At 47.0% G+C, this 24,353-nt stretch overlaps 2 protein-coding genes across 3 annotated transcripts in view; one reads left to right on the top strand and one right to left on the bottom strand.

Annotated features, from left to right (window-relative positions):
• Positions 1-24,353, bottom strand: part of FGD5 (FYVE, RhoGEF and PH domain containing 5) — a 124,360-nt gene that overhangs the window by 75,355 nt on the left and 24,652 nt on the right. For both annotated transcript variants that reach the window (XM_073644985.1, XM_073644986.1), the window contains exon 3: positions 4,865-4,994. In XM_073644985.1, coding sequence (XP_073501086.1) covers positions 4,865-4,994 — 130 coding nt within the window. The remainder of the gene's footprint in view (positions 1-4,864; positions 4,995-24,353) is intronic.
• On the top strand, positions 9,920-19,973 carry LOC141157560 (uncharacterized). The gene is made up of 2 exons (XM_073644987.1): positions 9,920-10,963; positions 19,516-19,973. The coding sequence occupies exons 1-2, from the start codon at positions 10,043-10,045 to the stop codon at positions 19,525-19,527; spliced, it is 933 nt and encodes a 310-aa protein (XP_073501088.1). The 5' UTR covers positions 9,920-10,042; the 3' UTR covers positions 19,528-19,973.

The raw sequence follows: 24,353 nt of genomic DNA, 5'->3' as shown, positions 1-24,353 counted from the left end.
AGGGATGAGCGCTGGGGGTACAGAGAGGTCACGGGGAAATCGTTACGTTAACACACAGCTGATTTGCTGCAATTGGACATCAGTTTCATAATGTGAATGGAGCCGTGTCTGCGGCCGGAGCACAGATTACTGTAATTCCTATTCAGATTAATGAGGCAAACACAGAAAACCCCGCAATAAATCTGCAGCGTGTGAATAGAGGCTTTTTAGACCATGTATCTAATCCTCTCCTGTGTGGTACTGTCAGTGGTCAGGGAGTATTGTTACTTCTTATAGGTTCCCCTATTCCTAAGTGATGTAATATTATTCCCGTATATACATCAATACTTGCAGTCCCATGTAAAAGTACCACATCTCAATGTCATCAAGGAATGGAAGCATAAAACTGTCACCTCCAAAGATGAGAGGCAAACTCAAAATGTATGGACCGTGATGTCAGCCCTTTATTTTCTAATGCCAATGAAATACTAAGTTTACTACATGTGACAAGCACAGCTCTGCTACATCTTGCAAACACAGCTCTGCTACATCTTGCGAAAACACGATCTGCTACATCTTGCAAATACAGCTCTGCTACATCTAACAAACACAGCTCTGCTACATCTTGCAAACACAGCTCTGCTACATCTAACAAACACAGCTCTGCAATATCTGACAAACACAGCTCTGCTGCCTCATGCAAACAGAGCTCTGTTACATCTAACAAACACAGCTCTGCTACGTCTTGCAAAAACAGGTCTACTATATCTAAGAAACACAGCTGTGCTATATCTTTTAAATACAGCTCTACTACATCTTGCAAACAGAGCTCTGCTACATCTTGCAAACACAGCTCTGCTACATCTAACAAGCACAACTTGATGACTTTTTTTACAATATGTAGTTTTGCAGGATGACAAATACAGCTTTTTGCTACATCTGACAAACTCGGCTCTGCTACATCTCTATATAGAATCCATTGATGAGCGCCTATCTATCCCTGGACATCAGGTCTCTACGTCTCCCGCAGCCGTCGGGGGGGGAATCGTCCGCGCTCCGATCCATCGCTGCTCTTTTCTATCCTTTGTATTTACAAACAGCCGCAGAGGAATTGACGCCCTGAGAAGGTTCCGTTATATTCCGCCCATTGTCTGTGACCGCGCTATTTACAACCGCGCAGAGGGCCGGCGCTGGGTGATGTATGGGCGAGGGAAGGATATTTCTGTTTATCAGTTTGTGCAGGGCGAGGGGGGGGGTGAAAAGATTTTATTAAAAATAGAGCGCGCCTCCACCCTTTCCTTGCCGGCAAATACTGTGACAATGCGTCTCCTGTACCAGACCCTGGTCGTAGGAGCTTACAATCTACAGACAACAGCCCAGAATAAATCGTCCTATTATGATTATCTGTATCTGGGAAAGCTGGGTGACAACCAATATGGTGGCACCGCTTATCCCAAGCTTACCAAAGTGTGCAGGGATATCTAGGGGTGGGGGGGTGGGAAAGGGGGCCCCATAGAAGGCACCAAAAAGGGGCCCCCTTTCCCACCCCCCCTAGATATAATGCTAGAATCCTTGGTTGCCCCTTGTGCTGATTGCCCCCTCCTATGTTTGCAATCTACGGCCCCTAAGGAATTGGGGTCATTTTCAGGTTCTTGCCATCAAATAGCCAAGGACCAGGGGCGTAACAATGGAGGGGTGTAGGGGATGCAGCGGCAGACAAACCAGGGGGGCTCAAAAGATAATTTTGGCCCAGTTGAGAGAACCCAAATTGTTAATACCCTGTGACAGTTAGAGATTTTGCACTGGGGCCAACCATGATTGGGCCCTTTCTCCAGGGGCCCCGTATGGACATGGACTTAATAACTCGCCATTGTGGTGTCTATGGTAAGGGGGGCCCCTGCACAGGTTCTTGCCAGTCAATAGCAAAATACCCAACCATGATTGGGCCCTTTATCCTGTGGCCCCATACAGATGGCCTCTATAGAACCCCCTCATTCCAGAACTGCACAGGTCTGCCATTCAGGCGCCTGGGAAAGCTGGGTAATATCCTCTGCAGGGATGATACCTGAATGTATCTGCACCCTCACACCTGCTGATGGCCTCCCCGTCACTCAGAAATATCCGTCCCCGGCACAAGAAGACGCATTGTGCATTAACCTGGAGGGTAAGAGCTCCACCAACGAGCCCTGAGAGTGCTGACTGCGGAGCAATAATGTAATAACACGGTGACAGGCGCTGACGGATGGGTCACTGCTCCGAATAAGAGGACGACGTGATACACTGGATCTATTATTCATGGCCGGACATGGAGACTCTGCCAGACGGCTGCAATCCTCCCCGCAGGCCTGACGTTACGGCACGAAAGCAGAGAACGCCGATGCAACGGCAGGGATAATGGCAGACCTAACGGGTATTTTTTACCCCCAAAAATCAAAAACCCTGGGCAATTATAATCCCAGGAGTTGTCCTCCCGCATTATATCTGCATATACTGTATACACATCACAGCAACATTTCCTGAATCTGCATCCAGTAATCCAGAAAGTCTATAACAATCTCATACATACGTCTGCGCGCTGCAGATTTGGCTGCCGATTTCCCCCTGTGCATTGCTAAAACAAAAAATGACAAAAAAAAATCTAAAATCTTTAAAAAAAAAAGAATCCAGTGTAACTAACGTGCAGCAGATCAGGAATCCATAGCACCCACAGATCCACAGAGGAAAAGTCACATGTATTATACTGGTGTCTGATCGTGGGGTAATTCTGTAAACTCCTCAAAGATTTATTCCCAAAATACTAAATGACCCCCTAACAGTGGAATAGGGGATATCTTACAGATTACTGGGGGTCCAACAATTCTGAGATCGGGGCTCTGCAACCAAGGAACTGGACTCTGCGGACTCCAGGAAATATCCGTGTACAGTTCCCCAATATTTCCTACAGCCCCATAGACAATGAATGGAGCGGAGGCTGAGCGAGTGTGCGCACCTACAATGCGGTTGCAGTGCCCTGATCTCAGAATTGTGAGTGGTCCCGGCGGTCGGACACCCAACGATCAGTAAGTTATCTCTTGTATGGGATAATTTATTACTTTAATGATCATCTGATAATCTGGAATATTTGATAATTTGGCACTTATCCATTGTTACAAGATTGAACAGCTGCACTTATATATTGTACATATATACTCATCACATGTGCATCTACATACACATATACATACATATTCACCTACAAACACATTTATATATTGTAGCAGAGCCAGGTTACACAGGGTTAAGTCCTAGCTCTGCAAGATTTGACTAGATGCACCTGACTAGCTTTTTACTAGAACCAGAGCCGGAGGTCACTAGAGGTGTCATTCTGCTGGAGTTGAGTGCGCTGCTGGTGAGTAACCAGCCAAAATGTGAGCTGTAGCTGAGCGAGACATGACAGGATCTCTCTGAAAGCAGACTGTATGGGTCAGCTAGGAAAGCTGAGCAGTCTGTGTGTTGGAGCTGCAGAGAACCGTGTGGAAGCTGCAGCCTGTTCAGTGTGAACTGTGCCCGGAGTTGAGCACTTCCGTTTTGCACTGGAAGCTTCTAGTGCTCGGGCTGAAGGTGATACCGAGACTGGTGGGATCAGGCTTCTCATGTGCATGACGTTTGCTCCGGGAGAAATGACTGTAAGCTGTCCGGGTGAGCCGCACTATATGAGCTGCTAAATGAACTGTTTATTTGCTGTGATACCTTTGTGCCCAGAAGAGGCTGATTTTGGATGTGAATTCCTTGAAGTTTTATGAAAGCAATAAAACCGCACCTGTTTGGACCAAACCGCATTGCCTGTGTGAACGAATGCCTACCTGAGAGCGCGAATCCCTACAATATATATAGTGACACATCTACACACACTTGTACATGTTTTGTATCACATACACATATATACATATTTATAAATATTGTACACACACAATACATTTACAGCCGGGGTCAGGATTGGGATAAAGGCTCAGTGTACCCGGTGCAGAGACGTTCCCATCAATGAGACCCTCTGTTTTCTTGCTCTTTGAGACGACATGTGCAGCTGGAGGAAGGGGGTGAGGGGCACATCTGCCGGAGAAAGGGCGACATCTGCATACTAGGTGGGTGAGCGCAGAGCCGGAGCTATGGGGGGTGCAGAGGTCGTCGTCCCCCCAGTGGAGTGGTATAAAAGGACAGTGTGATGGGTTTTCCTACTAAGCGCAAAGAAAGCTAACTGAGCGTACAAATGTATATCACCGCTATAATGTGTATATAATGTATGCACAGTGTGAGGTCGGGGCATGTAAATGTAGGGGGTAAATCTATCCGGGGGGGTCCACTGGAGATATGTGGAGGTCTTGATGGACATTAAAGAATACCTTAGCCTGATATGGCTGATAACAGGGAGCAATAGATTTCATTTACCCAACCTACAGTCAGTTCGTCGCCAGTCTCTAATGGCAGAACAACTGATTGCTAAAACCTGACCCTCCCCAGTGTTAAAATGGCTGATAACAGGGAGCAATAGATTGCATCTATCCAACCTCCACTTCTCACTAGCCTTAAGTGATAGAACAACTGATTGCAGTGTTAAAATGGCTGATAACAGGGAGCAATAGATTGCATTTCGCTACTGGTAACAGAAGAACACAAGCTGCACAGACCGGTCCTACAGTTAGTCCTTCCCAAGCCTTGTATAACTGATACCAGAAAATTATTTACTGCATTAACCCTTCACAACCCATAATGGCTGATAACCGTGAGCAGTAGATTGCACTTATGTAAGGTGTGAGGATCAGGGGGACGTTCTGTAGGGCAGTAAATAATGACATAAATCGCATAAATAATCCCGACACAGAGACCAGTATACTGTAGATCCCAGTACCTTCGGTACGCCTCCACTTCCTCCGGAGCTGCACTCCTCGCCTTCAGAGCTTTTCTGGTCCTCGTCAGACGTGATGTCCTCGATGTTGTTCATGGGGATGGGACAGACCTTGTAGGGCTCCGTGTAGGCACTGCGTATAGAGAGGCAATATGGCAGAGGAAAGTTACAAAATAGAACTTTCCGCCACGAGACATTCCATCCTATTATTTTGCCATAATTGTCGCAAAATTGTATAATAATAATAAAAAAAAGATTATAAAGTATCGATACGTCATCAGCAATTCTGTCCAACAGGGCAAACTCCCGGGAGGAAGCGATTATCAGGGGCTTCTTAATGTCACTTCTCCTGGCGGCTGCGACGTCAATATTTGCACCAAATGTCACATGAAGTTTCAGCGCATCTTGACGTTACTGCACTTTATTACTTCGACGAGTTGATGACTTTTTTGTGACTTTTTAAAAAAAAACAAACAAAAAAAAACTCACATTTCATAAATCTGGCTAAAGCCTCATTTGCATAGTTAGCCACGCCCAAATGGCAAAAGTGACACAAAATCGTAAAAAATTGCATATTTTTGAGCAAAAATGTGCGCCAAAATGTGCTAATTTTTAAAGCTGGAAGAAAAATCTTAATACTTGTCTCCCCCAGTTGTGTGTGGGTGAATGGACCAGACAGACGGACGGACCCTGTGCTGTATAATTGAATTTCTGCCAATTTCTCTGTTTGCTATTTACATCCGAGTGCAGCAAACAGGTCTTGTATTTCTCACAGTTGAGGGTTTGTTGTATCTAGTCTGGACAATCCTCTGTGAGCCTAACATCCCTGGACTCCAGACTGATACATTGTAACAAGCTCATGATGAGCAGGATACAATTGTAACAAGCTCTCAGCTGTGAGAAGCTGTATTCAGGGCTGGATTTTAGCCTCTGCCTGGAGCAGTGTGGGTGGAATATACTGCGGAGGAGGTGACACTGGGGCGCAGCAGGTTTGGGGGCGTAAAGTTCATTGCTGATCGCCTGCAGCGCTGCCATCAGTACCACATTCCGGTGCACTACCGCCGGTCTAGTCACATGACAGCATGGAGGAAACAGACGGAAGAGACCCCTGTGCAAGAACAGTATATGGGCCCTGTGCAGTCCAATAGCTCCTTATAATGCACCTGATATGAAGGCAGTAGTGGCCCCTGACCTCTTGGGCCCCTGGACGGCGCACAGGTTGCACCAATGATATGTCCGCCCCTGCATTGCAGGACGTAACCGCTGCCACTGCTCCTCATACAGTCAGATCCTGGTCTCAGAAGATGGACGGACACATCAGGAGCAATAGAACTGGACAGCAATGATATAGGGCGGAGATCACACAGCGCAGAGCCGCCATCCAGGGACGCAATCCATAATCTTATTATTGAGGGGCGAGAGAAAATCGCCCCCTGGGGCAACGGCTGATGGACGGCAGGGGATGCGGATGGTGAAAAATACCTTCCAATTAGAGCAAAGTGTGGAGGGGGGGGGGGCGCTGATTTATGGGGTCACCTGCGGTTTTTACTAGTGGGGGCTTCATGTCTGCTGAGGCAAAGACGACAATAATTCACAATCACTGAACGGCACGACTGATGGCAGCACTACAACTCCCATCATGTAATGTCATAAAATAATGAGCTGGTGTGTCCATGTAAGCCTAGCAAGTGTGATACTATCTCATGAGCCATGTATGTAGGGTTATCATGTGTGATACTGCTGGCTGAGCCGTGTATCTAATCTTATCATGTATGTTACTATCATATAAGAAAAAATGTGGACAGCCACAAGAAAGAAGGTTCTGGCGCCGAAATGCGCGTAGGGGATACTGGCAAAACGCGCGTAGGGGATGCGGCATCACTCTCATGCTCTGGTAACTACCATATAAACTGCTGTACTTCATTCTCATGATTTTGTGTTTCTTAATGGTGTTGACTGTTCATCTTATACCCCGGTTGGGAGATTATTTGCCACATAAGCTTTTTACCTAATGAATTATCTTATACTATCTAGCCATTACATATATACAGTTGAAATCAAAAGTTTCCATCCACTATATAAAAAGACACATCTCCATGTTTTTCTCAATATCTGACATGAAATCAGAATAAACCTTTCCCATTTTAGGTCAATTAGGATTATACCATCATTTTTAATATTTGCCAAATAAAAATGCCTTAAAACAATCTCTCTCTCTCTCTCTCTCATTATTCTGGCATTTGGCAAATATTAAAAGTGATGGTATAATCCTAATTGACCTAAAATGGGAAAGGTTTATTCTGATTTCATGTCAGATATTGAGAAAAACATCATATGTATCTCTTTATATAGTGGAGGGAAACTTCTGGTTTCAACTGTACATACAGAAATCAGGGACAAACTTATTGTGAACGTTGTTATCTCTGCTGAGAGTTGATGCCAATTATTAGTTGACTGATTTTGTGATCTTTTAAATTATTTCTAAATAAAAGTTGACAGTAATAATTCATTTTCTTGTGGTTGTCCACACTTTTTTCTTATATGATTGTTGCTAGTATGATGTGAAGCCACGGACTACAGTCCTGAATTTTTGGGCATTATATTTATCATTTTGATACTACACTATGTACTAACATACTCATCCAAGCAGCTAAATTATGTTCTTCGTGTGTGATACTGCCTGCTGAGCAGTGTATCTAATCCTATCCTGTGTGATACTGTCTGCTGAGCCGTGTATCTAATCCTATTCTGTGTGATACTGTCTGCTGAGCTGTGTATCTAATCCTATCCTGTGTGATACTCTCTGCTGAGCCGTGTATCTAATCCTCTCCTGTGTGATACTGTCTGCTGAGCTGTATATCTAATCCTCTTCTATGTGATACTGACTGCTGAGCTGTGTATCTAATCCTATCCTGTGTGATACTGACTGCTGAGCTGTGTATCTAATCCTATCCTGTGTGATACTGTCTGCTGAACTGTGTATCTAATCCTCTTCTATGTGATACTGACTGCTGAGTCGTGTATCTAATCCTCTTCTATGTGATACTGACTGCTGAGTCGTGTATCTAATCCTCTCCTGTGTGATACTGTCTGCTGAGCTGTATATCTAATCCTCTTCTATGTGATACTGACTGCTGAGCTGTGTATCTAATCCTATCCTGTGTGATACTGTCTGCTGAGCTGTGTATCTAATCCTATCCTGTGTGATACTGCCTTCTGAGCTGTGTATCTAATCCTATTCTGTGTGATACTGTCTGCTGAGCCGTGTATCTAATCCTCTTCTATGTGATACTGCCTGCTGAGCTGTGTATCTAATCCTATCCTGTGTGATACTGTCTGCTGAGCCGTGTATCTAATCCTATCCTGTGTGATACTGTCTGCTGAGCCGTGTATCTAATCCTATCCTGTGTGATACTGTCTGCTGAGCTGTGTATCTAATCCTCTCCTGTGTGATACTGTCTGCTGAGCCGTGTATCTAATCCTATCCTGGGAGATACTGTCTGCTGGAGATGTTTGTAGATGCAGTGTGTGATACACTTGTGCACAGTTGACTTTCTGGTTGTGATGTATTGGGGGGGGGGGGGTCAGTACATGGTGCAGTAAGGGGTTAATAATTAATTGGGCAGCTTTCTCTGAGAGAAGTGTCAGATGAGCCACAGGAGACACTTTCCTCCTCTCCACAGTCTCATCCCCTGGTAATTCCTCTGCTTGTAGTAATGATATGGCTGAGTGATACCAGATTGCGGCTAGAGGGTGAATGAGGCCAAGCTAAAAATCCACCAGGGAGACAAAGCACCAGACTAATGTATGGAGGGCGAGGATTCACACTACCGAAAACTATCACCGAGACAATGTACATCATGACAGGATCATATAAAGTATGTACACAGTGACTGCACCAGCAGAATAGTGAGTGCAGCTCTGGAGTATAATACAGGATGTAACTCAGGATCAGTAATGTAATGTATGTACACAGTGACTGCACCAGCAGAATAGTGAGTGCAGCTCTGGAGTATAATACAGGATGTAACTCAGGATCAGTAATGTAATGTATGTACACAGTGACTGCACCAGCAGAATAGTGAGTGCAGCTCTGGAGTATAATACAGGATGTAACTCAGGATCAGTAATGTAATGTATGTACACAGTGACTGCACCAGCAGAATAGTGAGTGCAGCTCTGGAGTATAATACAGGATGTAACTCAGGATCAGTAATGTAATGTATGTACACAGTGACTGCACCAGCAGAATAGTGAGTGCAGCTCTGGAGTATAATACAGGATGTAACTCAGGATCAGTAATGTAATGTATGTACACAGTGACTGCACCAGCAGAATAGTGAGTGCAGCTCTGGAGTATAATACAGGATGTAACTCAGGATCAGTAATGTAATGTATGTACACAGTGACTGCACCAGCAGAATAGTGAGTGCAGCTCTGGAGTATAATACAGGATGTAACTCAGGATCAGTAATGTAATGTATGTACACAGTGACTGCACCAGCAGAATAGTGAGTGCAGCTCTGGAGTATAATACAGGATGTAACTCAGGATCAGTAATGTAATGTATGTACACAGTGACTGCACCAGCAGAATAGTGAGTGCAGCTCTGGAGTATAATACAGGATGTAACTCAGGATCAGTAATGTAATGTATGTACACAGTGACTGCACCAGCAGAATAGTGAGTGCAGCTCTGGAGTATAATACAGGATGTAACTCAGGATCAGAAATGTAATGTATGTACACAGTGACTGCACCAGCAGAATAGTGAGTGCAGCTCTGGAGTATAATACAGGATGTAACTCAGGATCAGTAATGTAATGTATGTACACAGTGACTGCACCAGCAGAATAGTGAGTGCAGCTCTGGAGTATAATACAGGATGTAACTCAGGATCAGAAATGTAATGTATGTACACAGTGACTGCACCAGCAGAATAGTGAGTGCAGCTCTGGGGTATAATACAGGATGTAACTCAGGATCAGTAATGTAATGTATGTACACAGTAACTGCACCAGCAGCATACTGGGTGCAGCTCTGATCAGCTGCTAGTCAGTGTGGTGATTACGGGTGTGGTGGCTGCAGATCCTGCTGTGAGCTCCTGATCTCTGAGAAACCAACACCTCTCCACCTGGGGACCTGCTTTCTCTCTTTCCCAGGGAGGGAGCGGGTTTCTGGGATGAGTGATGGAGCCAAGCCCCAGGCTTCTGCTTCCCGAACCAGGCTGGCGGGGGGCAGAAGAAACCAGCAACCGGCCTGCACATCAGAGGACTCGGGGGTGAGACGCTGCACAAGGAGTCGCAGCAATGTGGCTCCTACTCCCCCCGGGATTGTGGAGACCCCCAGAAGCCGCAAGGCTTCCAGCATGGAGGAAAAGCCTGACAGCGGCGTGCAAGATGGCGCTCCTTCCGGAGGAAAGCTGAGTGCTCACGGAGGTGAGGCCGACCTCCCTGAAGGGAGGTGGGCGCTGCAGGGACCCCGGGAGTCTGTGTCCACCTATGCCTCCCGGGTCATGATCCGCCTCCGTGAGTATGAAGATGCCAGTAAGCTCATCAGGAGGCTCCGGGAGGAGCTGCGCTGCACAAGCGCCAAAGCTGCGGGGGCCTCCAAACCAAGGAAGGCAAAACTCCAAGCCGAGGTAAAAAGACTGAGCAGTGAAATTCAACGCCTGGAACTTAGGAAAGCCACCATCAGAGAGCAGAGTGGTCCTTTCAAAGAAAAACTTATAAATGAAGACCGCTACAGAGAAATGGCTGATACCAGAGAGCAAAGGCAGATAGGGCTGCAGCCTGAGAGCCAGGTGGATGATGAGAGTGATGATGACCAGCAGCAAGCCCCACCTGGCAGCCTGCAAAGTCACCCGCAGGCCACGTGCAGTGAGCTCCCTGCAGGACAGGCGACAGTGACATCCGGTCGCAGTTCTGCCGGCTCTGGGGAGAACAGTGACAGCAGCGGCCAGGGAGGGGCGCTAATGGCGGAGATAAAGCTCCTGGAGTCCCCAGTGTGCCTCCAAAACTTCCATCTTGGTGACGATCTACCAGAAGAGGCACCTGGGGGCCACAAAAAGGCAAAGAAGACCAAGCCAAAGCTGCAGGAGGCGGTAAGATACGTATATGCCCCCCTCCCTGTACCCCCTGAGTCGGCGGCAGGCTCATCTCGCTGTATAAGCCCCGTTGCCCAGCCCAGCCCGGGTTCTGCTGTGGATCCGGTGCAAAGGCGCGGGGAGATTACAGAGCGCGGTAGTGAGGCGCAGAGCTCCGTCTCTGCTTGTAGTAGCGGGGACGCAGCAGGAGGTGCATCAGCCGAGAGGCTGGACAGTGAGGGCGGCCCGGCGGCGGGCGTTCCTTCAGGCCACGATGCTGTGGTGCGCTCCTCAGTGGGAGGGGGGAGCAGCCCGGTGTCGGGGGCAGCTCCGGTAGCCTCGGCGCCTCTGAATGCTGTTGCCGCTGATCACTTAGTTGAGAAGCGGCGGCAGTGTGAGGGGGCAGTTGGGGCTGAGCGTTCCGGTCCTCCCACCAAAGTGCTATTTTGTGTTGGCGTCGCTGGTCCGGAAGATCCTGATGCTAAAGATCAGCGGCGCCTAACAGCATCTAAAGATCAGCGGCACATTATTCCGAATGCCAAACAGCGGAAATTACCGACCAATGATGTGGAGGGCACACATGAGACCGGGGGTGAGGTCGCCTCCAGTTCTATGGAGGTGACTGAGCCCCTTGTGCCTGATGCGGAGGTCAAAATGTCATCCGCCATTGTTACTGGTCCAGCAGGAATGAATGTGGTGGTGGAGGTGAATGAGGATAATTCATTGTCTAGTGGTGTGGTTGCTGGTTTGGTGGAGGGTGAGATGGAGGTGGGTAATGGTGATACTGTTGGGGCTGATGTGGTCACTGGTCCGGTTGCCCCCCCGGAGGTGGCAACACCTGTCCAGAGTTATGCCAGTGTCACCTCCGGGGCAAATAGGGCATCCTCCTCGTCTCCGGGCTTTGGGGACGGCATGTTGCAACGGCGCCTTCTGGAGGCTCTAAAGAAGGGGGAGAGATCACTAATGGTAGAGGGTCGAGAGGTTGATCTATCCTTCTGGATAGAGAGGCATGGCCTCGGGGCCTTCCGAGAGCAAAAAGGGGGAGATACAGTGTGGTCCCTCCCAACAGCCGGGCCAGGCAGTGTGCGTAGGAATGTGGTCCATCTTCGGTGGAGGGGCAGTGATGCATGTCCGCCAAGGTCTAAAGTTGTGGAGCTCCTGCTGAGGATGGGCTTCAAGGCGATTGACATCTACGCCTTGATACATCCCTATTCCACGCCTGAGTTTGATGTCAGCTTTGTTCGGCCGGAGGTGCTTGAGCTCTTCTGGGCGAATTATGAGTTGGCAAAAAATGAGCCCGGCTGGCGAGACTTTGCCGTTCAGGCAGTGTCTCGCCAAAACCAGATCAAGAAAGTGACCATGATAACTCGTAACGAGTCGCTTTCTTGCTATGACATCATGACGTGGCTTGGTCGGTATGGAGAGGTGGTGGAGATGCCAAAGAAAAACCGCGACGAGTTTGGTATCTGGTCAGGGGCCTGGACGTTTATGGTAAAACTTAAGCGTTCAGGTGGTACGGTTGCCCACATTCCATCGTCTGCCTTCCTGGGTAGGGAGCGTATCCTGGTCTTCTACCAGGGGCAACCGAAGCTCTGTCACAGGTGCGGCGACCCCACACACTTCAGTGCAAACTGCACCGTGCAGAAATGCACGTTGTGTGGGGGTGTCGGCCATCTTGCCGCCTCTTGTGTGGAGATTAGGTGCCACCTGTGTGGTGAGTTAGGCCACCCATTCAGCCGTTGTCCTCGCTCCTTTGCTAATGCAGTCGAGACCCCGGTGGGAGTAAGCCGTGAGGCCGATTCTGCTGGGGAGGGGACTAGCAGGGGTGGGGGTGCCGAGGGGCCAGGGAAGAAAAGCAATAAAAAGACGCCTGCCCAGCTGAGGTGTCTAGACAAGCGCAGACAGGAGAGGGAGCGGGGCGAGACCCGGGCTACTGAGGCGGCCCCTGTCCTGGATGCCAGTGTTGCTGCTGAGGCCCCGAGGGATGATGAGTTGGATGAGGAGGTCAGGAGGATCCACAGGGAGGAAACCGCCTCTGCCTCAGAATCCTCCCATTATGAAAGTATGGATGAGGATAATAAGCGGTGGCTAGAGCACAAGCGTAAGCTCGGCACCAAAAAGAAGAGAAAGAAGGGAGATAAAACATCTTCTCCCGCTCTGATCAAGGTACCTAAGGAAGGTAAAACTGACTCCCCTCTGGTTGGTCTTTCTAACCGGTTCCAAGCCCTTGATAACATCTCTTCCTCTGAGAAGGAGGCTGAGGGTGAGGTTCCGGCTTCGGCAGAGCTTACAGGGGGTGCCGAGTCTCCTTCTCCTGGGGATGCAAGGTCCTTGGGGGGAGGGACTGGCCCAGAGTCCGGAGACGAGGACGAAAAAAGAAGGAAAAATGTGGGAATGGACACCTCTGTGTCATTAAAGAGGGGGAAGGATTCCTCCTCTGAGGCAGAGGATAAGGGGAGTGGGAAGAAGAAAGCCATCTAACTCAATCACCAATGATGGCGGTACCCACTCCGTTGACGCTGGCGTCCATTAATGTCGCCAGCATTAAGTCAAACATGGCTAGATTTGCGGCCTTTGATTTTCTCAGCCGGGTTGAAGCTGACATTTTCTTTTTGCAAGAGACCAGGCTGCCAAATATGGCAGAGGTGTTTATAGCTAAGAGGGAGTGGAGACTCGGGCCCTCCTATTGGTCTCTTGCGGCCGAGCCGTTTAGCGGAGTGGCGGTTCTTTTTACCGCACCGGTAGAATGCCGACGGGTTATTGAGTTAGAAATGGGGAGGTGCCTGATATTAGATGTCCTCATGAAGGGACAAGAGCTTCGGCTCATTAACATCTATGGTCACCAATCTAAATGGGACCGGAAGTGTCTCTTTATGAGGATCAAGCCCTACCTTTTTACGAGTCGGCAGGTCGTCTTTGGAGGGGACTTCAACACTGTCACGAGGCCCCGGGATAGAGGAGGTTCCAGAGACAAGCTGACTTATGATAGCGTCGCCCTTAATAGTATAGCTAGTGAGGCTCGCCTGGTGGATGTCCACATCCGGCACACCGCAGGCCACGAGGGGTTCACCTATCATAGAGGTAACTGTAGGTCCAGGATAGACAGGTTTTATTTAAAGGAGGAAGCCGTCTCTTCAGCAGTATCTGTTGTTGAGGTGGAGTTCTCCGATCACTGTTTGATCTTGTTTTCCCTGAATGTTACAGAGACCCCCCGGATGGGAAGAGGCTTTTGGAGGCTCAATTCGTCTCTCTTGGAAGAAGCGGAGATAAGACAGTCCTTTGAGGATTTTCTTCAGAGCCAGGTACCCTTACTGGATCTTTGTAGTAGTAAGTCAGAGTGGTGGGAGATGTTTAAGAAAAGGGTGGCGAGATTCTTCCGCCAGCTCTCGAGCCTCAGGAGCCTGGACAGGTACCGCCTGTATCAGGGCCTGAGGAGGAAACTCGAGCATCTTGTCTCAACTGGAGGTAGCCGCGAGGAGATCTCCAGAGTGAAATCTTTGCTAATGAGGTGTCAGTATGATAGACACGCATCTTTGGTTTTTGAGAGGGATTACGGGAAGTACCGCTCGCCCGACCCTTATAGAAACTGCAAGATGTCAGTGAATTGTAAAGTTGTTACAGGACTGGTTGACACTGCGGGGTCCCTGAAAAGATCCAGATCAGGGATCCTGGAGGTCGTCAGATCCTTCTACTCGCACCTCTTGGGGAAGAGGGATCTGGATTGGGATGAGATGTTGGCTTTTCTGGCTGAAGCCGTCCCCGAACCAGGGGTAGACCCCTCTCTTGGCGTTTTGACAGAGATGATCAGGGAAGAGGAAGTTAAGTTGGCGATTGAAGGGCTTGCCCTGAAGAAATCTCCCGGTCCGGATGGCTTAACATCTGAATTCTATAAGACCTTTAAGGACGCCTTGGTTCCCCTCTTGACTGAGGTATTCAATGAGTGTCTTTCCTCGGGCACTCTGCCAAAGTCAATGAGAAGGTCTGCCCTGATCATCTTGTCAAAGGGTAAGGACCCATCTTGCATTGAGAATTGGCGTCCCATAGCGCTTCTCAATGCAGACAGGAAGGTTTTGGCAAAGGTGCTGTTTAATCGGCTGGTGAAATTTGCACCCCAGCTCCTTTCGGGGGCCCAGCATTGCTCTGTTCCGGGCCGCAGTACAATTAGTGCTGTACTCTGTGTCCGAGAGGCGGTGGAGCAGGGTAGGGCTGGCCACTGGAAGGGGTACATGCTGTCATTGGACCAGGCAAAAGCGTTTGATCGGGTTAATCATGAGTACCTCTGGTCTGTCCTTCTGAGGTATGGCCTGCCGGGGGGGTTTGTTGTTTGGCTTAAGACCTTGTACGCTGGGGCAGAGAGTTTCCCGCTTGTGAACGGTTGGATTGGCAGCTCTTTTGAGGTTGGGTGTGGTGTTCGCCAGGGTTGTCCCTTGAGCCCGCTACTGTACGTGTTTGCGATTGACCCACTTCTTAGGAGGGTGGAGCGTGGACCGTTGGCTGGGATCGGGATGGACCGGGCAGCACCGGAAGCCACTCTGAGAGTGGTGGCGTATGCCGATGACGTCACCGTTTTTGTTTCCTCTGATGGGGAGGCAGAATGGCTGATGTCAGAGGTAAAGCGCTACTCGGAGGCATCCGGGTCTAAGATCAACCGGGATAAGTGTGATAGTCTCTGGCTGGGAGGAGGAGATCCTGGTTTTGATCTCCCGGACACCCTTCCAGAACCCAAAGTCTCTGCAAAAGTTCTTGGCATCGAATTTGGCCAGGGGGATTACCCCAAACAAAATTGGGACAGCAGGCTAGAGATCGCCACTCAGAAGGTGAACCAATGGAAGGGTTGGTCTTTGACCCTAAGGGAAAGGGTAAACCTGATCAAAACTTACCTGCTCCCTTTGCTGATCTATCTGGGCAGTGTGTGCATCTTGCCGGAGCCTCTCTGGACTCGGGTCTACAGTTTGTTCTTTCAACTGTTATGGGGGAATAGACTGAACCTGGTCAAGAGGGAGGTTACTTACCGTACGAGGAGACTAGGAGGGTTGGGTATGGTCAACCCTGTGGTATTCCTTGTGAATACCTTCATTAAGATCAATATTGCAAACCTCTGGAAAGAGAGGGCTCCTCCGTGGGTATTCTCCTGTAAGGGATGGTTTCAGCCTTTCTTCCAGGAATGGGAGACAGGAGGGCAAGTGAAGGATCTCCGCACACCGCATGGACATCTCCCGGCTTACGCTACCGTGGTTCTGAAGGTAATTCGCCGGTGGGGTCTGGGAATGTGGGAGGTCAGGACTCTGACAAGGAAGCTCCTTGACAAAGGGGTTCTGTTGACCTGTTTTCAGAGGCCTCTGGCGCTCAGGGATTGCCCAAGTCGGGATCTTGGGGTGGGTCTGCATCTTTTGAATTCTATCAGGATCCCCTCGAAGGTTTGGGACTTGGCTTGGCGCTGCTTCCATGGAAAACTGTGTGTGAGGGACAATCTGAAGTGTAGGGAGCTGTGAGGACAGGAACTGTCCTCGGGAGCATTGTGGTACCATGCTTGAAAGCATGGACCACTTCCTGCTTCGTTGTCCCTTTAACACAGAGGTGTACAACAGGGTGGGCGCCTCCATTGGCTGGCCCCGGCTGGCCGGTCTCTCTTATGCGGAATGGGCCTATGGAGCATTCGGGGACCTGGGTGGTCGGGACCGCTGCACCTTATTTCTAGTTAGCACAGTGGTTAGGTATCACACGTGGAACGCACGGTGCTTAGTATCGACGTAGCAGAAAATCCTCCCAGTGGACGATGTGTTTAGGACCATACTCGGTGACCTGGTGAAGGTGCGTTCTCTGGAGTATGAGAGACTGGGTACACGGAGGGCCGCTCTCCTCTGGAGGGGCTTTTCTTTTAGTGTGCCCTAGTCTGGTCATCTCCTCTCCTGGTGGTGGGCTGCTGCTGACACCATAGATTTTTGTTTTATTGATCAGTAGACAGTGATGTAGGGCTGCAGGCGCCGAACTTGGGCTTTGTCAGTTGTGGTTATTGTATTGTTTGTTTCTGTATATATTGTATATATGGGTTTGGGTGTAGGTGTTAGGTTGGGTGGAGGGAAAAGGGGGGAGGTGGGTTCATCTTGTGGGACACTGGTTATTTGGGTGAAAAACTGGCACTGCCTGATCTGTCCTATGGACGTTGGACTGAGGCATGAGGCGCAGGACCAGCTCTCAGGTCAGTGCCGGGGAGGGACTGGTGGGCTCGAGTGTGTGGTGTTTTGTTTTGTCTTGTATATATTTGTATAGTTAGTATTTATTTTATTTTATTTATTTATTTAAAAAAAAAAAAAAGAATGTATATATTAGTTTGTATATAATTTGTCGGTTCTTGTTTATTATATTGTTATTATTTGTTTGGTAACCGGACCAGATGTCATGGTGTAGGTAGTTATTATTGTGTAGATATGTATAATATGTGTGTGAGGAGAGAGGGAGCGGCTGGACCAGTTCATTACACTGTTTATTTTCTGGTTATTAATTTTGTTATGTTTCTGTTATTATTGTTATGTTTTTCATTTTTATAATAAAAGATCTACAGGATGTAACTCAGGATCAGTACAGGATCAGTAATGTAATGTATGTACACAGTGACTGCACCAGCAGAATAGTGAGTGCAGCTCTGGAGTATAATACAGGATGTAACTCAGGATCAGTAATGTAATGTATGTACACAGTGACTGCACCAGCAGAATAGTGAGTGCAGCTGTGGAGTATAATACAGGATGTAACTCAGGATAAGTAATGTAATGTATGTACACAGTGACTGCACCAGCAGAATAGTGAGTGCAGCTCTGGAGTATAATACAGGATGTAACTCAGGATCAGTAATGTAATGTATGTACACAGTGACTGCACTAGCAGAATAGTGAGTGCAGCTCTGGAGTATAATACAGGATGTAACTCAGGATAAGTAATGTAATGTATGTACACAGTGACTGCACCAGCAGAATAGTGAGTGCAGCTCTGGGGTATAATACAGGATGTAACTCAGGATCAGTAATGTAATGTATGTACACAGTGACTGCACCAGCAGAATAGTGAGTGCAGCTCTGGAGTATAATACAGGATGTAACTCAGGATCAGTAATGTAATGTATGTACACAGTGACTGCACTAGCAGAATAATGAGTGCAGCTCAGAAGTATAATAAGGATGTAACCCAGGATCAGTAATGTAATGTATGTACACAGTGACAGCACCAGCAGAATAGTGAGTGCAGCTCTGGAGTATAATACAGGATGTAACTCAGGATCAGTAATGTAATATATGTACACAGTGACTGCACCAGCAGAATAGTGAGTGCAGCTCTGGAGTATAATACAGGATGTAACTTAGGATCAGTAATGTAATGTATGTACACAGTGACTGCACCAGCAGAATAGTGAGTGCAGCTCTGGAGTATAATACAGGATGTAACTCAGGATCAGTAATGTAATATATGTACACAGTGACTGCACCAGCAGAATAGTGAGTGCAGCTCTGGAGTATAATACAGGATGTAACTTAGGATCAGTAATGTAATGTATGTACACAGTGACTGCACCAGCAGAATAGTGAGTGCAGCTCTGGAGTATAATACAGGATGTAACTCAGGATCAGTAATGTAATGTATGTACACAGTGACTGCACCAGCAGAATAGTGAGTGCAGCTCTGGAGTATGATACAAAGTCAGTAATATTTGCAGACATTGAGGTGATGTGATTTCTTGGACTCTCATCATTGTGGAGGTATAAGATAAAACCGATGCTGATACTAATCTGAATGTTCCCGGCTCTCGTCGGATCGCAGACATTTTACACTAATTACGATTAAATCATAAAATCCAACTATCAGGAAATTCTATGATGTAACTGATGTTGCAATGTGGAAATGTTCCAATTTTTTGCCAGTAATGGCCATGAACCAGGAATATTTAACCCTCTGATCATCATCCGGTCATGAAGGGGTTACAAACAATCAGTGTCCTCATTACTGCACACGCCTTTCCCACCGCCAGAGACCCTTGTGCCGCATTTCCTGTAAACAGGGAGTCTTTTCCTCCCTAGAGATAACCTGGCAATGAACCGCAGGAGACTGACGTTGGGCAGGCGGCACACCCTGGACCACTCCGAGCCAAGGCTGTCGCACAGTGCCCCCTTAACCCCTTCACCTTCCAAGTTATCTAAGGAGTTAATATTTTATCGTGAAAAATGTAAAAAATAATGGCGGCATAAAATGAGCAATTCCATGTTCCTGCATCATCAGGTGCATCAAGGAGTAATAAAAGTGACCAAAAAAGTGACACATCGTTGCCTGCTGCCACTTGTCTTTCCCATCACATGTCAGTGATGGGGAAGGGACCACTACATGTCTGGGATGGAGACCCTCAAGGTAGAGAACATTAACCACTGCATTGTAAAAAGTTCTGCAACTTTCTAATAGACTTTAGGTCTGATACATTATTGCTCTTGCACCTTTTTATTCTATTTTTTTGCCATTTTCCATCTGTTTTTCATTTGTGCCTTTTTGTAAGTCTATTATCAATGTGTTCTCCTGTCTTTTTTCAGGTTCACCTTTGAGGCCGTGGTTCCAGGTTTCCTGATGTTTTCTGACTGATACATGAATTGCAATTTTTTAAAAACCTACATTTTTCTGCGGATCTACTCCAGTGTCCCCCCCCCCTTCTAAATTTTGTGCCATTTTAGTGAAATGTGATTTTTTTTCCCAAAAGATGAAAAACAACAAGAAAGAGTGATTTCTGATTTTGTGCAAAATTTATGAACCGCGTGCACCATTTTTAATTATTTGGCGCAAAAGACGTCAACCAGTAGCATAACAGGAAAAAAGAAAAGTGACTTAAATGAGGAATCAGGACCTTTATGTATCAATTCTTGACTGTTTCCAAGATCTCTGCTTGCTGTTAGTGAACTGGAACTTTATGAACACCTGTTTTAAATAAATAACCTTTCACAACTGAGGGTTTGTGGCAATTTTAGATAGTGTAGACAATCATTTATGACAGAGGATGCTTAGGCCATCGATATGACTGGTAGGAATCATTGGGTACTTTCAAAGACCAGCAAAATTCCACTATTGCCCTTATTTCAGTACCCAAGACAGCGATCACAATATCAAGCAGAGCCACAGTACTAGGCACAGCATTAGTACTAGGCACAGCATTAGTACCAGGCACAGCCTTGATAACTGGCACAGTCACACTACCAGGCACAGCCACAGTACCAGGCACAGCCACAGTACCAGGCATAGCCACAGTACCAGGCACAAACTCAGCACAATGCACAGTCCCAGGCACAGCCTTAGTCCCAGGAACAGTCACAGTACCAGGCACAGCAACAGTACCAGGCACAGCCTCAGTACTAGTCACAGCCACAGTACTAGGCACAGACTTAGTACCAGGCAAAGGCATAGTACTAGGAACATTTGGGGCCATAGGTCTTCAGAGAATATATCAGTGGTGGGACCCCAGCTGACAATCTATCCTAATTGTAGGCCATGTGTATAATATCCTGGAAAGCTCTCTTAACTGTAGACTGATACATTTTTCAAAGACCAGCAAAATTCCACTACTGCCCTTATTTCAGTACCCAAGACAGCGATTACAGTATCAGGCAGAGCCACAGTACTAGACACAGCATTAGTACCAGGCACAGCCACAGTACCAGGCACAGCCACAGTACCAGGCACAGCCACAGTACCAAGCACAGGCACAGTACCAGGCACAGCTACAGTACCAGGCACAAACTCAGTACAATACACAGTCACAGGCAGAGCCTTAGTCCCAAGCACAGCCTTAGTCCCAGGCACAGCTACAGTACTAGGCACAGCCATAGTAGCAGGCACAGCCTCAGTGTCAGTCAGCCTCAGTACTAGGCACAGACTTAGTACCAGGCAAAGCCATAGTACCAGGCACAGCCTCAGTACTAGGAAGGAAAATTTGGGGCTAAAGGTCTTCATAGAACATATCAGTGGTGGGACCCCAGCTGACAATCTATCCTAATGGTAGGCCATGTGTCTAATATCCTGGAAAGCCCTCTTAACTGTAGACTGATACATTTTATTGCACTGATACATTGTATGAAACTATCAGGAAGGAGAGTGAATCTTATGACTTTCCCCACAGTTCTTCATGTTAGTCTGTATCATCTGATTGGGTCTTTGAAGTGAGATTAGTGCGGCAGAGTGACGGTTAATGGTTTCTTGGAGCGAAGTGTCAGGATTAGGAAAGAAAATGTTCCAAGTTAGCAGTACAATCAAAGTCCGAAACGGAAGCGAGAGGAACACGAGAACCATAGACGGCTCATTATTCCAGCGAGAGCGTGTTCAGCATGGACATTAATCAGAAGCTTTCTGTGTGACTTCATCCATCACCTCGCGGCTGGACACCCTGTCTCTGCTCCGACCTGCGCTACCTGCGTGTGCACCACTAATACGGCCATTTTCTGGTTGTGGATTCACAGTCAGAGTAGCAGTTATAGGAGGTTCAGAAATAGCAGCTGTACACTGGCCCTGGTGCCTCAGGCGCCACAATCGCCCTTGTACCATATAAGAAGACACCAGTATTATAAACGGCACATGGAAGGTGGTGACACCGGCTACAGATCTTCCATTTGTGCCCAGGAGCTACAAGTTGTTTTTTTCTCACAATTATGAGGTCACTCTTACCATTTATCTAGGTGGTCCCCGAATATAGATGGATTATCTGGACAACCCCATTAATTGGGCATTTATTCACAGAATAGTGCTTTGCCAGGAAAGGGATCTCCTAGTCATCCATTTCCACTGGGCACCAAGAAATATACTCTATCCTTATTATGTAGCTATAGAGGTCCCCACCAGACCACCAGGGAGTATAAAGGAAGATTCTTACTCCTCTGGATTATTCAGGATAGCAAACATCCTAGTCTAGCAGGGCTCAGACCACCAAAGATATAAGTATTATGTAATGGTTAGGTAGCCTAGAACCTTAAAGCAACACCTCCTCTACTGGACACCAGGGAATCTCTCCCACCAGACTGTCAGACTTTAACCAACACTTGACAAGCAGGGATTATAGGATCCCCGCATGACCACAAGGGAGTATAAAATAAAATAAATTGTTCTCCAGACCATTAGGAATCATAAGCATCCTGGACCACCAGGGCTCCGGCTGTAAAATACACCACCATAAATAATGTGCCATGAGGTAGCCCAGGACCTCAGCTCACCTTCCTTACTGGACATCGGGGAACATAACCAAGTTCTCCCATCAGAAAATGACACTATAACCAAAACCAGACCAGAAAGTATTAAATGATCCTCATAGGACCTAGAAGAAATATAAAAAATAAATAAATTCTCATCCAGATGATTAGGGATAATAGTCACCCAGTGATCAACACAGGACCACTATGAAGTATAAAGAAGAATACATTCTCCTCTGGACCATTAGGGGTAATAGTCACTCAATTGGACCACCAGATATCAAACAGCCACTATAACCGACACTAGGCCAGCAGGGGCTATAAGATTTCAACAAGACCACTATGGGGTGTAAAGAAGTCTAAATTTGACACTGGACAATTAGGACTAAAAGAACACTGAACCACCAGGACTCAGACAACCACTTGACCATCAGGGTAATGATCTACACTAGACTAGCAGGGATTATAAGATTCCCACAAGACCACTAGGAGATGTAAAGAAGACCAAATTTGACTTTGGACTATAATGGGTGATAAGACACCCTGGACCTACTGGCTCAGACAACCACTTGAATATTAGGGACTACAACCAACACTAGAGCCATAGGGATTATAAGACTCCCGATAGACTATTATGCGGTGTAAAGAAGACCAAATTTGGACTATAATAAGCAACACTAGACCAGCAGGGATTATGAGATTCCCATCAAACCCCTATTAAGTATGAGGAAGAATACATTCTGATCTGGACCATGATGGATACTAGACTTCCTGGACGACTATTGCTTGGACACCACTAGACCATCAGGGACGAGGCGCTAAATCACAACTGCGCCAGGATACTTTGATGGGGGATTTTACAACTGTTATACTACAAGAAAGTTACAGTTAGGTCCATATATATTTGGACAGAGACAACATTTTTCTAATTTTGCTTCTAGACATTACCACAATGAATTTTAAACAAAACAATTCAGATGCAGTTGAAGTTCAGACTTTCCGCTTTCATTTGAGGGTATCCACATTAAAATTGGATGAAGGGTTTAGGAGTTTCAGCTCCTTAACATGTGCCACCCTGTTTTTAAAGGGACCAAAAGTAATTGGACAGATTAAATAATTGTAAATAAAATGTTCATTTCTAGTACTTGGTTGAAAACCCTTTGTTGGCAATGACTGCCTGAAGTCTTGAACTCATGGACATCACCAGACGCTGTGTTTCCTCCTTTTTGATGCTCTGCCAGGCCTTCACTGCGGCGGTTTTCAGTTGCTGTTTGTTTGTGGGCCTTTCTGTCTGAAGTTTAGTCTTTAACAAGTGAAATGCATGCTCAATTGGGTTGAGATCAGGTGACTGACTTGGCCATTCAAGAATATTCCACTTCTTTGCTTTAATAAACTCCTGGGTTGCTTTGGCTTTATGTTTTGGGTCATTGTCCATCTGTAGTATGAAACGACGACCAATCAGTTTGGCTGCATTTGGCTGGATCTGAGCACACAGTATGACTCTGAATACATCAGAATTCATTCGGCTGCTTCTGTCCTGTGTCACATCATCAATAAACACTAGTGACCCAGTGCCACTGGCAGCCCTGCATGCCCGCGCCATCACACTGCCTCCGCCGTGTTTTACAGATGATGTGGTATGCTTTGGATCATGAGCTGTACCAAGCCTACGCCATACTTTTCTCTTTCCATCATTCTGGTAGAGGTTGATCTTGGTTTCATCTGTCCAAAGAATGTTCTTCCAGAACTGTGCTGGCTTTTTTACATGTTTTTTAGCAAAGTCCAGTCTAGGCTTTTTCTTCTTGATGCTTATGAGTGGCTTGCACCGTGCAGTGAACCCTCTGTAGTTACTTTCATGCAGTCTTCTCTTTATGGTAGATTTGGATATTGATACGCCTACCTCCTGGAGAGTGTTGTTCACTTGGTTGGCTGTTGTGAAGGGGTTTCTCTAAACCATGGAGATTATTCTGCGATCATCCACCACTGTTGTCTTCCGTGGGCGCCCAGGTCTTTTTGCATAGATGAGTTCACCAGTGCTTTCTTTCCTTCTCAGGACGTACCAAACTGTAGATTTTGCCACTCCTAATATTGTAGCAATTTCTCGGATGGGTTTTTTCTGTTTTTGCAGCTTAAGGATGGCTTGTTTCACCTGCATGGAGAGCTCCTTTCACCGCATGTTTACTTCACAGCAAAACCTTCCAAAT

The sequence above is a fragment of the Phyllobates terribilis genome, unplaced genomic scaffold (genome assembly GCF_046119375.1).
Source record: "Phyllobates terribilis strain yellow unplaced genomic scaffold, ASM4611937v1 Scaffold_8__6_contigs__length_399053987, whole genome shotgun sequence".
Lineage (NCBI taxonomy): Eukaryota > Metazoa > Chordata > Amphibia > Anura > Dendrobatidae > Phyllobates > Phyllobates terribilis.
This window is presented reverse-complemented; position numbering and strand designations above follow the sequence as displayed.

Coding starts and splice junctions, on each gene's coding strand:
- LOC141157560 (XM_073644987.1), top strand. CDS start 10,043: ATGAGTGATGGAGCCAAGCCCCAGGCTTCTGCTTCCCGAACCAGGCTG.